The 14,711-nt window shown below is 39.5% G+C and overlaps 1 protein-coding gene across 4 annotated transcripts in view; it reads right to left on the reverse strand.

The window, feature by feature from the left end:
* Positions 1-14,711, reverse strand: part of ehbp1 (EH domain binding protein 1) — a 386,143-nt gene that overhangs the window by 82,598 nt on the left and 288,834 nt on the right. For 2 of the 4 annotated variants that reach the window (XM_043696730.1, XM_043696728.1), the window contains 3 exons: positions 11,097-11,244; positions 8,649-8,750; positions 3,203-3,333 (listed from right to left, as the gene is read on the reverse strand). In XM_043696730.1, coding sequence (XP_043552665.1) covers positions 3,203-3,333; positions 8,649-8,750; positions 11,097-11,244 — 381 coding nt within the window. The remainder of the gene's footprint in view (positions 1-3,202; positions 3,334-8,648; positions 8,751-11,096; positions 11,245-14,711) is intronic. The other 2 variants (XM_043696731.1, XM_043696729.1) reach the window with 1 other exon arrangement.

A 14,711-nucleotide genomic window follows, 5' to 3' on the forward strand; every position in this document is an offset into this window, starting at 1 on the left:
GGGAGGCAGGGACCACGAGAGAGAGAGAGAGAGAAAACAGGAAAGAGGGGGAGGGAGGGAACATGAGAGAGAGAGGGGAGGGAACAGGAAAGAGAGAGGGCGTGGGAACTCGAGAGGGAGCGAACACCAGAGAGGGGGAGGGAACACAAGAGAGAGGGAGGGAGGGTACAAGAGAGAGAGAGAGAGTGAGAGTGAGAGCATGTGTGTGGGGGGGGTAATAGACTGAAAGGAAACACAAGAGAGGACGTGCGTGAAAGAACGTGTGAAAGAGAGAACAGAGACAATGAGAACATGACATATAATACAACAGAGAGAACATGACAGCAAGAATTATAACATGAGAGAGATAGAAAGGAAATGAGAATGACAGAGAGGCCACAAAATATAAGAAAGAAAGAAACAGTGATTGAAAGAGAAAAATAGAAAAGAAGTAAAAGGGAGCGCAAGGAAGAGACTTGTATTTATTGGCACTTTTTATAAACTTTGGCATCCTACAGTTAATTAAATATTTTTATGAAGTGTGTTCACCATTATTATGTAGGAAACCTGACAACCAAATGGCACAGAGCAAGCTCCTACAAACAACAAGATAATGATCAGATCGTCTGCTTTAGTGATGACTGTTATCATATTAAAGCCAATAGATTCATTTTGCTGGGCTCTGCAGCCATTAGATATCCGCAACATATTTCAAGTCCAATGAAATGTCTAGAGCAATGATACAGCTAACATCAAACAATGCAAAGGTCTGCTTGCTTTTTTATTCCAAACATACATTGTAGTGTAAACTGTGGAATATTTAATATCATTTAATGGAAGTCTGTGTTTATGTTTTCTGAGTTAGTAACCTGTGGATTTTCTGTGTCTTTGAATTTAATAATTAATTCGCAGTATTTTTGTAGCCGTGGTGAATTCTTTCAAATCTATATTAAAATAAAACAAAGATCTGCAAATGTTGGAGATCTGAAACAATAACTGAAATTGCTGGAGAAACTCAGCAGGTCTGGCAGCATCTGTGGGAAGAAAGCAGTGCTAACCACTGAGCCATCAGGCAGCACAATGACTCAGTGATTAGCACTGTTGCCTCACAGTGCCAGGGACCCTGGCTCAATTCCAGCCTCGGGCAACTGTGTGGAGTTTGCACGTGTCTGCGTGGTTTTGCTCTGGGTGCTCCGGTTTCCTCCCACAGTCCAAAGGTGTGCAGGTCAGGTGAATTGGCCATGCTAAATTGCCCATATTGCTAGGTGCATTAGTAAGAAGGAAATGGGTCTGGGTAGTTTACTCGTCTGAGGGCCAGTGTGGACTTGCTGGGTGAAAGGGTCTGTTCCCGTACTGTAGGGAATTTAATCTAATCTAATCTTAACTGTTTAGTTAACTAGTTCTGAGTTCAGTGACTCTTCATCAGAACTGTAAGTAGCTCGAGAAACTTTGGGCAGGAGGCAATGTTTGAGTGGAGAGGTGGAGATGGGGTCCAGAAAGACAGAAACATGGAAAGGCTAGGTTAACAAGCAAAGTACAGACAGCAGGTCAGGACAGAAGAACAACTGAATAAGGGATAATGGGTGACTGTGCTAAAAGAAATCAATCTCATAACAGGACCAGGTGTGGGGTTGAGTAAAAACATGGAAGGAGAGAATCAGGCTGTAAAGTTATCGATATTGAGTCCTCGAGGCTAGAGGGTCCCCAAGCAGAAAATGAGATGCTGTCCTTCAAGCCTGAGCCAAGGTTCGCTGAATCACTGCAGCAAACCTGTGACAGAAATGCTGGTATAGGAACATGGTGTGTTGGAGTGGCAGCAAATTGGAAGCTCAGGGACATTCTTGCAAGCAGTCACACAGTCTGCATTTCATCTCCCAAATGTAGAGGAGACCACATTGTGAACAGTGAATACAGTAGACTGGACTGAATGAAGTGCTGGTAAATCACTGCTTCACCTGGAAGGTAGTCTACAGCCTTAGATGGTAATGAACAAGGAGGTAAATGACACCTTCTGTAATTGCATGGCAAGGTGTCATGAGAGTGTGAGGAGATGTTGGGAAAGGAGGAGGAATGTACCAGAGGCTCATGGAGGAAACTGTCCCTGTGGAATGGTGACAACGGAGGGGAGGGGAATATTTGTCTGCTTGTGGACATCCTTTTGAGGGCAATAGAATATGCAGCTTACAATCCTTACAATGCAGAGCCTGATGGGATGGTAAGTGAGGACCAGAACATCATACTTTTGGGAAGGGAAGTGCAGGAGATGGGTCAGGCATGGCTAAGGGCCCTGTCGACCACAGTTGCAGGGCATCCATGTTTAAAGATTGGATGGACCTTTTTGAGGCCCCCCTGCAGAAGGCTGCCTCATCAGAACAGATATGGCAGAGTTGGAGAAACTGGGAGAAACAAGGATAGAGAAATAAGGGAAATTATTCCTTACTATTGCTTATGTTCAATGTCATGCTCTGTCCTCTTTAAGTGGCATTTTTCTGAACAGCTTTTGCACTCATAAGATGAAAGACATGAATGGCTCAGTGAAGGTGGTAGTATCAGTGTCAGCATTCTGTGCTCATGTTGATATGTTGCTTCCTCTAACCTGTGGCCGGAACCTACCTTGACTGAAATCTTAGCATATTGGGGACTACATCTGTGACATTTTCCGGTTCCTACAAGTACCCAGTAGCCTCCTTGAGAATGTCACTTAGTGCAGAGTACTTTAGTATGGGTTAGGGTAAATTATTGTTGGATGGGAAAATTCAAAGGATTTGAGGTAATTTTCTGTCATGGGTCCATTAGGAATTTAGGACAGTTGCCTAACATCATTCACACAGGAACTATTAGAGTCAGTAAATGAGCAAAGGTCATCTCATTGATCTGGGCTAGATTAGATTCTAAATTTCAGCAGTGAAAGACTTGCACCTAATCTAATTTGCTACCCAGTCCCCTTCATTACTTCTTCCTACAGTGTGATGATAAATCCAGACTTTGAATGCAGGTTTTTGCAGAACCCTGAGAAATGCAGTAATTTATAACAACATAACCAGTTTCCTGAGTTACTCAATACAAAGTTAAGAATCAGCAGCAGGACGACCATTGGGTCCCTTGACCCTATTTTGCCACACAATAAGATCATGGCTGATCTATTTGTAAAGGATTTGTTCACTTTTCAGATTTCAATAAAGCCAGTTCCACAAGCACATCAAAACATATTGCCTTAACCAACCTTGAGTTCTTCTTGTTCTGCACTGTCAACTGAGACTTTCTGGACAGCAGTAGATAGTGAATTTGCCACCTGCGGTTGAGCCTCCATGAGTTTCTTAAGCTTCATGTCAACTGATTTGCTGTTCTGAGTTCCTAAATTAACAAATGAGAGAAAGGTTTACAATATTAAATTCCCTATCAAAGGATACATTTTTTAAAAAGCTGTGATTTAAAAATTTGTGCTGGAAACGGACAAAAGTCAATGGATTGAAAGCAACAAAAAGGGAAAATATTAAGTTACAAACATCAACAGGCTTAGAATACATACCTCTCCTCCCTCAGAAACTGATAACCCATGATTGCAAGATTTCAGAATAAAAAATATACTTTCTACATTTCGTTCCCAATACTGTGACAACAAAATTACCAAAAATTTTAGAAGTTCTCACATTCATCTCAAAATAGATAAAATGGATTTGAAGCAACGAAAAGGGAAAATACTAAGATACAAACATCAACATGGAGTTAAAACAGGTAAAAATCCACTTACTAATTACTTAAAAATTCAGTTAAAGCGGAAAATAAAGAAGCATAGCAATGACATAGCTGTAGTGCATGAATAAAACAGTAAGATTCTTATAGGCAATTATATGCAATATGTGGCGTAACAGAATATTACACTATTCGACCATCCAGAACACAATCAGATCCTATTTATGCAATTTTTTTGCCAGCTTTTAAAAGTAAAATTTTCTCAAGCAGAACAATTATCTTAAACCTATAGTACAGACAGGTAGAAACAGTGATAACACTGAGCTTCCACATTTACCAAGTAACACACAGTTCACTTAAAGCTCCTGATTTCCATTTAAATTAGGCAGCCACCCTTAATGTAACTGGGATGGGGTTGTGTTGGTATGTGAACAGCAGAAAGTGAAGGTTTGAGAGTTTCAGTCGAGCAATTTAAATCAAATAATTGTTAGAGGGGAATCATAGAATCCATACAATGTAGAAACAGGCCCTTCGGCCCAACAAGTCCACAACGACCCTCTGAGGAGTGACCCATCCAGAACCATTCCCCCTACCATATTACTTTACATTTACCCCTGACTAATGCACGTAACCTACACATCCCTGAACACTACGGACAATTTAGGATGGCCAATCCACCTAATCTGCACATCTTTGGATTGTGTGAGGAAACCAGAGCACCCGGAGAAATCCCATGCAGACATGGGGAGAATGTGCAAACTCCACCCAGACAGTCACCTGAGGCTGGAATCGAACCCGTGTCCCTAACACTGTAAGACAGCAGTGCTAACCACTGAGCCACCATGACGCCAAAGGAGGAGGAAAGACTGTGGGGTTTCAGGGAGTTTGATGGTGGGGACTTGGATACAGATTGGGTGCTGGGAGATCAGTGAAAGGTCTGGGGACAGATGAGGAAGAAAGATCAAGACTCTAGATAGTTTGTTAATGAGTAGTAAATATAAAAGAGATTGGTGAGATCAGGCATGACCAGAAGAAAGATGCAGAGGACAAGGAAAGAAAGTATACAGTGAAGTTGCGATGAGTCAAATTGCAAGGGGATTGCCCACAACCTTGTTTTCAGCTTAACTTCGAGATTACTGACGATGCCCCTATGTAACTTGATTTGCCTACACATGCACAGTATATCAAAAACATTAAAATACTGTGAAGCAGTAAATTTGTGATAAATTACTATTTTCAATTTATTCACATCTTATTATGGCCTGAACTTGCGTAGTAGTTAGCTCTGGAAAACCTCAGTAAACAAATATGCTTCATGTGTTGTCTTTGGACAAGCGCAGCAGGTCAGGCAGCATCCAAGGAACAGGAGAATCGACGTTTCGGGCATAAGCCCTTTTCCAGCAACACATTTTTAAGCTCTGATCTCCAGCATCTGCAGTTCCCACTTTCTCCCTGTCTTTGGACAAGTCCAGCATGTTTTTTCTACATTGACTACATGATTTCCGCACTTGTATGTTGCTGGGCAAAATCTAAAAACTCTGGGACTTCATGCTCTCGTGTGGCCTCACTATAATCTGATTTGGTAGTGGCTGTCACAAGACAAGTTTGCACAAACCTGGCTAATCTGGAGTTACCAATCTTGTATTTTTGCTTATCATGGATATCATTTCTTTGGATTTGCAATTCTGCTGGCAGGAAAGGCTGACAACTTTAACACAACTGTAATTACATGTTCTCCAAATATGACTCATTGCCATTTCGCTATATAATAATTAGCACCAGAAAAGGGAATTTATTGGCTAGTGAATTTGTTTTATTTACTAGCTGTAAGGAAGGTATTGTCCAAAATGATTGTTGCTAATAGTGCCACGGTGACTTCTGGAACATATATTTGTTTGAAATAATATAGTAACACTATGGAAAACTATCTCATAAGTGCATTCTCTACACTGTATCAAACCAATCCCACTCAATCCAACTGGAGTTGCATCTTCTTGTTGCAATCAAATCTTATGCAAATTCTCTCAGAATGTGGGTTCATGTTTGTCAGGTAATGACATGGTCCTGATGTTTTAAGACTGCAGCAAGTGTGAGCAGACATTTATATACCAAAGCCAAAAATGTCAAGCCAAGGATGTTAAGCAGAGTATTAAGTTAAAACTAAAACATGTAACAAGGCCAAAGTCAGTGATAACTCCGAAGACTGGGATAAATTCAGAATCCAGCAAAGGAAAACAAAAAAGGTAATAAAGACAGGGAACTAGCAAGGAACATGAATACTAACAATAAGAATTTCATTAAATATATAAGGAAGAGAGAGAATGAAGTGATAAAATTGATCTGGGAAAACAGTATGGGATCAAGGAAATGGCAGAGTAGGTAAACAAATATGCCTTGATGATGGAGGATATTTTGAACATTCTACTAATGCTAATACTAAAGAATACAGGGAGGAATTATGTAGCACCATCACCAAAGTAGTAATAGACAAGCTAATGAGCTTAAAGGCAGATAAGAACCCTAGCTCTAAAGGCTTACATCCTAGGATACTAAAAGAGGTAGCTACAGAGATAATGAATGCATTGACTGTCATTTTCCAAAACTTGGTGGATTCTGGACAAGTACCAGAGGATTGGAAAATTGCCAATGGAACACCACTATTCAAAAAGGAGGGAGGCAAAAAGCAAGTAACAGAAGAACATTAACCCCAACATCTGTTATTGGAAAAATGTTGGAATCAGCTGTTAAGGAAATAATAGCAGAACATTAGGAAAATTATAAGCAGAGCCAGCATAGCTACATGAAAGGGAAATCATATCTGACTAATTTATTACAACTTTTTGAGGAGGTCTCAAGGAGAGTGGACAAAAGAGAACCATTAGATGTGTTGTATTTGGACTTCCAGAAGGTGTTCAGCAAGATATCCCATGAAAGGGCTAAGTCATAAGATAAAAACCCACAGAGTTGGAGGTAGGGTTACTGGCATGAATAGAGCATGATTCATGGGTAGGAAACAATGATTAAGGTTCTTTTTCAGGTTGGCAACTCATGACCAATGGGGTTCCACAGGGATCATGCTGGAACTACAACTGTTTATAATATATTCATCACTTGGAAAAAGGAAATGAATGCACTGTAGCCAAATTTGTGGATGACAGAAAAATAGGTAGACAGGTAGGTTGTGACAGAGATATATATAGCTTACAAAGAGATGTTGCTAGGTTAAGTAATTAGGTTAAAAAGTTAGCAAATGCAGTGTAATGTGGGAAATTGTGAAGTTGTTCACTTTGGAAGGGAGAACAAAACAACAATATTATTTAAATGGGAAAAAGCTGTAACATAAATTATCTTGGCATACTCATACATGAAACACAAAAAACTCGCACACAGTGCAGTAGGCAATCAGGAAGACTAATGGAATGTTGGCCCTTATTTCAAGGGGGTTGGAGTATAACAATAGGGAAGTCTTACTGCAATTGTACAAGGTGCTGGTGAGACCACATCTGGAGTTCTATGAGCAATTTTGGTCCCCTTAATTAAGGAAAATTTATATTTTAGTAGAAGCAGTTCAGAGAAAGTTGATTAGGATGATATCTGGTATGGAGGGATTGTCCTATCAGCAACGGCTAAACTGGTGTTGCAAAGAGTGAGAAGTGATCTCACTGAAATATGAAGGTGCTTGATAGGGTAATTGTTGAGAGGATGTTTCTCCTCATGGGAGAGTCTAGGACAATGTGGCATTGTCTCAAATTAAAGGGACGCCAATTTAAGACTGAGATGAAGAGTCTCAGTGGGGTGACAGTCTTTGGAACTCCTTGCCCCCATAGCTTTCTTTGGCAGAGTCCTTGTGAATATATAAGGTTGGGATAGATTGACTCTTGATGAGTAGGGGAATCAAGAGTTACGGGGAAATTAAATAAAGTGGACCTCAGGAATGTCAGGTCAGCCATGATCCTATTGAATGGCAGAGCAAGCTCAAAGGTCTGAGCGGCCTCCTCCTGTTCCTATTGCTTATTGTCTAGGCTAAACTCCAATGTAATAATATACCTGAAAGTGTTGTGAAACTAAGAGTTTGCTGTAAACAAATGTGACAATTCTATGGCTTTAAGAGGTGTATTTGGTCCTTTTTTTAAAAATGAAGAAAAGCTGAGAAACGGTGCCATGCAATCTACTCCAAAGCCAATGAAGTACCAGCTTAAGATGCCTTAGGTTTTTTTTTATATAAAGTTGGACTGAAGTCAAACTCCCACAGAACCAGGATTTTTTTTCAAGTTTAGCCTTCAGTAGCAGGGGTCTAGATGTGGAACCTCTTACCCCTCTCCCAATTATAGCTAAAAGCTGGGGTTCTCTTTCTTCTGCTAGAATTGCATGAGAAACAATTTATTTTACCGAATTTGCCTTTGCCAAGGGTGTGCTCAGGGGATGCTGCTATAGTTAATTAGCAGTAATTAATATATATTTTGTTAAGCATTTCAATAAAGTTACAGTTAAGCCAATTCTTCTCGTTTGTTTTTATTTTGTCTGTATTTTAACTATAGAATATGAATAAAGTCTATTTTGTTTCAAGCCTAGTAATTTGACCGATTGAATTGCATCCAAAACACAAGGCCTTGCATTTATCTTTAAAAATAAGAAAAGGTTAGGTTCTAGACTATCTTAATAAATTTTGAGGGGGTTTGGTCTGGTTCATAATACAAGTAACAAGGCTGATCAACTGTATGATGAAAACTGTAGTTCAATTTATTACATTTTGGTAAACAGGTGAATGTGTCATGCAATGAGAAACTGAACCAAGAGTATCAGGCTTGATTGATGAAATAACATTGATGTACATATTTTGTTCTATAGAAGCTTATACTTTGCTGCAGTCAAAGCTTTAGTCTATACTTACATATGCATTAATAGCAGAAGACAGACAGGACCAACGCATGCAAGCATTTTATGCAGGTTAAACAGCACAACATAATTAGAATTACCAAAAGAATCAAGGTCAATTTCAATGTTAGTATGTTCCTCTCCACCTCCCAAAAAAGAGCATTCAGCGCCTTCCTCATTAATATCTACCCCAATAGTATCACCTGTAGAGACAAGAAAATCAGCAAAAGCATTTATTATACATTGAACATCCCATTTAATGTGAACAGGGCATTTCCACATTAGTGCATGCAGAAGACAGACAGGATGTGCTGCAATGAATACTGTCAGTTTATTATTCTTAGATTTAATTGTATCACATATGCAAAGACCCAAAAGCACTCAGGATTGATGTCCATGAAACATTACAGGTGTGGCAGAAATGAATAGCATTAACACTAGTAGGTTAGCATCAGCAGAAAGATCTATAGCAATACAAATTCCAGATTTCAAATTTGATTAAATATAGAAGCAGCGAACCGTATTTAAAGGAAAAATATTAGCAAAGAGCACACGCCACAATCCGTTCTTTTCTGTTTTAAGAAACATCATCAGTAGTGGATGTGAGCAAGACTTTGTGCATGCTTAAAACACTTATATGCTGCAAGCTAGGTCTCAGTGGAAAGCCTTAAGTGCTTTTCTTTCCCATATTTACTTCCTAATTGCACTGCCATACTTAATGTGAACTAGCTGGAAGGTAGCTTCTGATATTTCAAGCAAGTGCAGATTGACAGTTTGGTTGGTACAGGTGCTGGCAGTATGAGCATCAGAAGTTACTACCTTCAGCATTTTTATTATTTTTGGTTTGGAGCTGCAAACTATAAGCTGAGAGCAGAAGGTGATCTTTGACCTGTGACAAGCAACTGGTTTTAAATGAGAGAGACAAACAGACTAAATTTGTTATAAGGCTAGGCCTGGAATTTATTTGCAGGTTGGTTTTTGTCCTATAATTGTCTATAGATATTTTAACACTGGAAAGGCATTATGCTCAAACAGATGGCAGATGCTTGAATGTTAACACGACCTGCCTCACAAGGAAGATAGCATTAAGAGACAGAGAAACCAACGTTTGCACTGTTTTGAACATTTTTTGTCAGAAGGAATGTGGCAACCATAGCTACAGGACAGAAATTCAATTGCTTCCTGGTTGTCCTCTCATAATCAATTTATTGACAGTTTGGAGAATAGAATCTTAGATATAAGCATTCACAGAATGTTCCTTGCTTTAGAAACCAAGCAGAATACAATCCCATGTTCCTATGAAATTGCGAATTGTGGAAACTGCTTAAGTGAACTGGACAATTACATCTCTCTTTTGATTTATTCCTTAAATGTGTGCGTGCTGTGTATCTGTCTGTCTGTGAGAGAGCAGGGCTAGAATCCAAGAAGATTGGGTTTAAATTATAGACATTAGTTAGGTTACTTTGTTGTTTAACATTGGTCAGCTAAAGCTGCTGTATTAAATAACAAATTGTTAATTATTTTATTTCAGCTATAAACTTGATCGCTATTATTGATTATTCACAAAATCTGGTACTGATTATTCAAAAGTTTGGTTATGAATCACTGGGGAAATTGGGAGGGTTAGTTAATTTGGCTGTCTGTCACCAAATCATGACACTATAGTGGTGCCACAAGGCTGGGAACCAATGGTGCTGATGTACAATGATTCTAGATGCTGTCAACATTACTTCTGAGAATGTAACACTCACACTGAGCAGAGTAAAGTCTGGTCCAAAGAAACCTGGTGCAGTCAGGGGAACCCACTACGAGACAAGTGTTCCAGTGGACATTAAAAATCCAGCTGCCTTAATGTTTAGATGCTGTCAACTATCTGAGACCCACATTCCAGGATAGTGTTAACATCGTACAAATCAGTGATACATTTGCAACAACTCTGTTATAGAAGCTGCTCAGCTACTTCACTGTTTTATTTCAGTATATTCTGGTAAAGAAAAATACCTTGCATTTTGTTTATTTAGACTCATGACCTTAGGATATGCCAGGAATATTCCAGTTCAAGCCACTCCTTGTTAAATACTCTTCTTTCCCTTCTTGTTGTGGGAGGAGGGGTTCTTGTGAAAAATCAAGTAGCATTGCTGATGGGGAAGGGGGGCTGAGTGGGAAGAGAGGGATTGAGCTCAATGATCAGCCATGGTCATAATGAATGGTGGAGCTGACTCGAGAGGTCAAATGATGCATTCCTGCTCCTATCTTCTATGCTCATGCAACATCAACTCGAGGCTCAGGTTAATTTCCATCTCACTGCCCGAGTTTCATTGAAATGTTCATATTTTTCTGTCAGTAGTAGTTATCTAGTAGTAATTAGCAATGTAAGTGTGAATGAAGATTCTATACTGAGGCAGAGTCACAAAAGGACTGTACCATTTGCAGCAAGAATAAAATAGATGCTCAGACAGAAAAATGACTGAGTTAAGATTGTGGAAAGCCTTCACCTGCAGATTGGGAATCTGGGGATGGAGCGTTAGTAGAGTTAAAATTTCACTAACCTCCAGCTGCCTTTGATCTTTCTCTCAACTTTTCAGTATTCAGTTCATTGTAGCTGGGAAGATCAGACATCTTAACACCAGATCGAGCTTCTGCAATTAGCTGACGAGCTCTCTCTCTCAACTGGCGACGTCGCTCTTCATCTTGGTGCTGGAAGATATTGAATAGCTGCCATCACGGTAATTGACAAAAACTCAATTTCATTGCAAAATTGATCATCATGATAACAGGCATGATGCTTCAGACAGCATTACCAAGAACTCTTCCTGTGTAGTGTACAGTATTCTACTTTAACCTGAAATTGTTCAAAATGGAGCTGGAGTAAAAATATTACATTCAGATTTCACCAAATCAAACTCATTAATTCCATACGTACTTTAATACATAAAGCAAACTGAAAACACAGCAACATCTGCCAATGCAGCAATATGATTATTTAATCACACTAGAAATCTCACCAGTTTGTTACATATACGCACAACACTTATTCACAATTTAAGTTCATCATCCCATCAATTCTAAAATTATTTTGTGATAGCATGCAATTCTGTAACAAACGATAAGGCAGTTAATGTATTCACACCAACAACAACAACACTCTTCAAACAACTCTACAAGATGCCCAAGAGGATGTGAAGCTGCTAGTCCTCTGTGGCACATGCTGTTCATTTAGTCTTTCAATACACTGGCACAATTTAGACATGTAATATAATTGACACAAATCAAATATTAGTTTATTAGAAAACCAATACGTGTGTCTTTGCAGGCTAATTACATTTACCATTAATATTTACAGCAACACCTGCTGGATTATGTAGTTGTGTTTTGTGACAGTATTCTAACTGAAATAGAGAAACGGGAATTTGTTGTACCTAAACATCCAGAAATGGAGATTATATTAGTTACAACAAAGCGCATCCCATTTACACTCCTTAAAAACAATGCCGTTTCCTCTAGATACTCAGTTAACGGACAACTTAGACAGATTTGATTTGACAAAATTACTTCACAAGCATGCTGTTCTTGCATAATAAATTTCACAAAATTGCATTTCAGTTTTAGGTCTAAGTTCTTGAATATGGAGAGCAACAGTCTCAAGAACTTGCAACTTCTCTATTTAATGCAAAAAAAACTAAATATAAGAAATCTGAAATAAACATAGAAAAAAAATTGGGAATATTCACTTTTACATTAAGACTATTCCTTAGAACTCAGTTCTGATGGAAGATTTTATATTCTAGCTTGACTTTCTTTTTACATATGTGGACTGACTTGCAGCACACTTCCAACACTTACTGTGTTTATTATTCTCTACAGACTGCACTTACAGCTGTACATGCAAAAACTGCACAGCATTTCATCACTTTCAGCTACAGTGTTGAGGCTGCTTTTGGTGCAATGGTCTTCAGTGAATAAATACATATTTATAAGGCAACAGGATTAACTTAGTTTCTTTAAAAGGATGTTATAATGCTTTACTGGTCAATCCAGGAAGCTTATAATTGTAATAAAAATGTATTCCTATCATAAAAGCAACATGATCTTAAATAGTTATTTCTTCATGATGTAGAGATTACTTAATTTCCCATGCAACCAACCATTTTGTGATGTTGAATCTTAAACTGTAAACATATTCCCACTAGGAATGCACTTTGCATTTGGTCCTTTATAGTTCATCAACTAAACCTCTCGCTGCCAACATCATTAAACAGTTCCAAGTTTTTCCACTCTGCTCCAACTTATGGGAACTCCATTTGCTGAAATCTCCATGAAAAATTCCCAACAATTTTTTAAAACTTTAGCCTTATATTTATTTCTGCTAGTTTGACACTTATCAAAATAAAATCTCACCTTAACATAGGGCTCTGTATTTACCACTTACACCTCTCCTAGGTTGAAAAGTATGGTGCTGGAAAAGCACATCAGGTCAGGCAGCATCCAAGAAGCAGGAGATGGATCTGGGATGAGGTGGGGGGTAGAGAGATTTGGAAACTGGTGAAGTCAATGTTGATGTTGTGTGGTTGTCGGGTCCCAAGGCAGAAGATGAAGTGTTCTTCCTCCAACTGGCTTTGATTTGGCGGTGGAGGTCCAGGGTTTGCATACCCTTGGGGGAGTGGGAGTGGGAGGTGAAGTGGTGATGGGATTAGTTTGTGCATGTGTCCCAGAGATGTTCCCTGAACCACTCTGCGAGTTGGTGCTCGATCTCCCTGATGTAGATGAGACTACATCGAGAGCAACGGATGCAGTAAATAAGGTGGGAGAGTGTACTGGAAAATCTCTGCTGGATGTGAAAAGATCCTCTAGTGCCTTGGATGAAGGTGAGGGTGGGGAGGTGTGTGCACAGGCTTTGCACCTTGTGCAGCAGGTGAGGAAAGTGCAGAGTGTAGAGGGTGGGTTAGTAGGGACCATGGACTAACAAGGAAGTCATGGAGGGAATGGTGTTTGCGGAACGCAGGTAGGAGTGAGGAGGGAAATATATTTTTGATGATGAGGTCTTACAGTAGGTGGTGAAAATGGCGGAGGATAATCCACTGTATCTGGAGATGCATGGGGTGGAATGAGGTACTTATTGAGTCACATAAATCCGTGTTGAGCATATCTGTACCCTCAATTTTTCCTCACTATCCAATCCTCTGATTAAGATGAACTCCCTAAAGTCCTTCCCACACTATTGGTTATGCAGTTTGTTCATTGCATTGCCATAGGTATTTGGCCTGTTGAATATCAAGTCTATAAATGTTTTAAACTTTCACTTATGATACTTCTTCATCATTCTAAAATACTTGAGGCACTCAGTTTTTTTTAATGTGCACTTTATACTTGTACGTAAAATTCATTCTTCACACAAGTACATATTATTTAACTTAGTTTTGTTTGTGAATTGGCTGCATTCCCCCCTCACATTCAAGTTTTTACTTTGATATGATATATAAATCTCACCAATTTACATTCACATCAAGTTCTAAATAAAAGTTAGGAACAATAGGCATCTAGATTGCCTCACTGAAGGAAGCATTCTTTCTACATTTGTCACCTTCCTTTAGTACCTTACGGATCTTAATTAGATCTCCTCCATTCTTCCAAACTCCAGAGAGTATCGACTTAAACTGCTCAACCTCTCTTCATTAGACACATTCCTGACCTCCAATCCAATGAACCTCCTCTAAGCGGCCTCCAATACAATTGCATCCTTCCTCAAGGAGAAAGTGAGGTCTGCAGATGCTGGAGATCAAAGTTGAAACTTTATTGCTGGAACAGCACAGCAGGTCAGGCAGCATCCAGGGAACAGGAGATTCGACGTTTCGGGCACAGGCCCTTCTTCAGGAATGAGCAGAGAGTGTTCAGCAGGAGAAGATAAAAGGTAGGGAGGAGGGACTTGGAGGAGGGGCGTTGGAAATGTGATAGGTGGAAAGAGGTCAAGGTGAGGGTGATAGGTCGGAGTAGGATGGAGCTCTTTCCACCTATCACATTTCCAACGCCCCTCCTCCAAGTCCCTCCTCCCTACCTTTTATCTTCTCCTGCTGAACACTCTCTGCTCATTCCTGAAGAAGGGCCTGTGCCCGAAACGTCGAATCTCCTGTTCCCTGGATGCTGCCTAACCTGCTGTGCTGTTCCAG

Source organism: Chiloscyllium plagiosum, chromosome 9 (assembly GCF_004010195.1).
Source record: "Chiloscyllium plagiosum isolate BGI_BamShark_2017 chromosome 9, ASM401019v2, whole genome shotgun sequence".
Lineage (NCBI taxonomy): Eukaryota > Metazoa > Chordata > Chondrichthyes > Orectolobiformes > Hemiscylliidae > Chiloscyllium > Chiloscyllium plagiosum.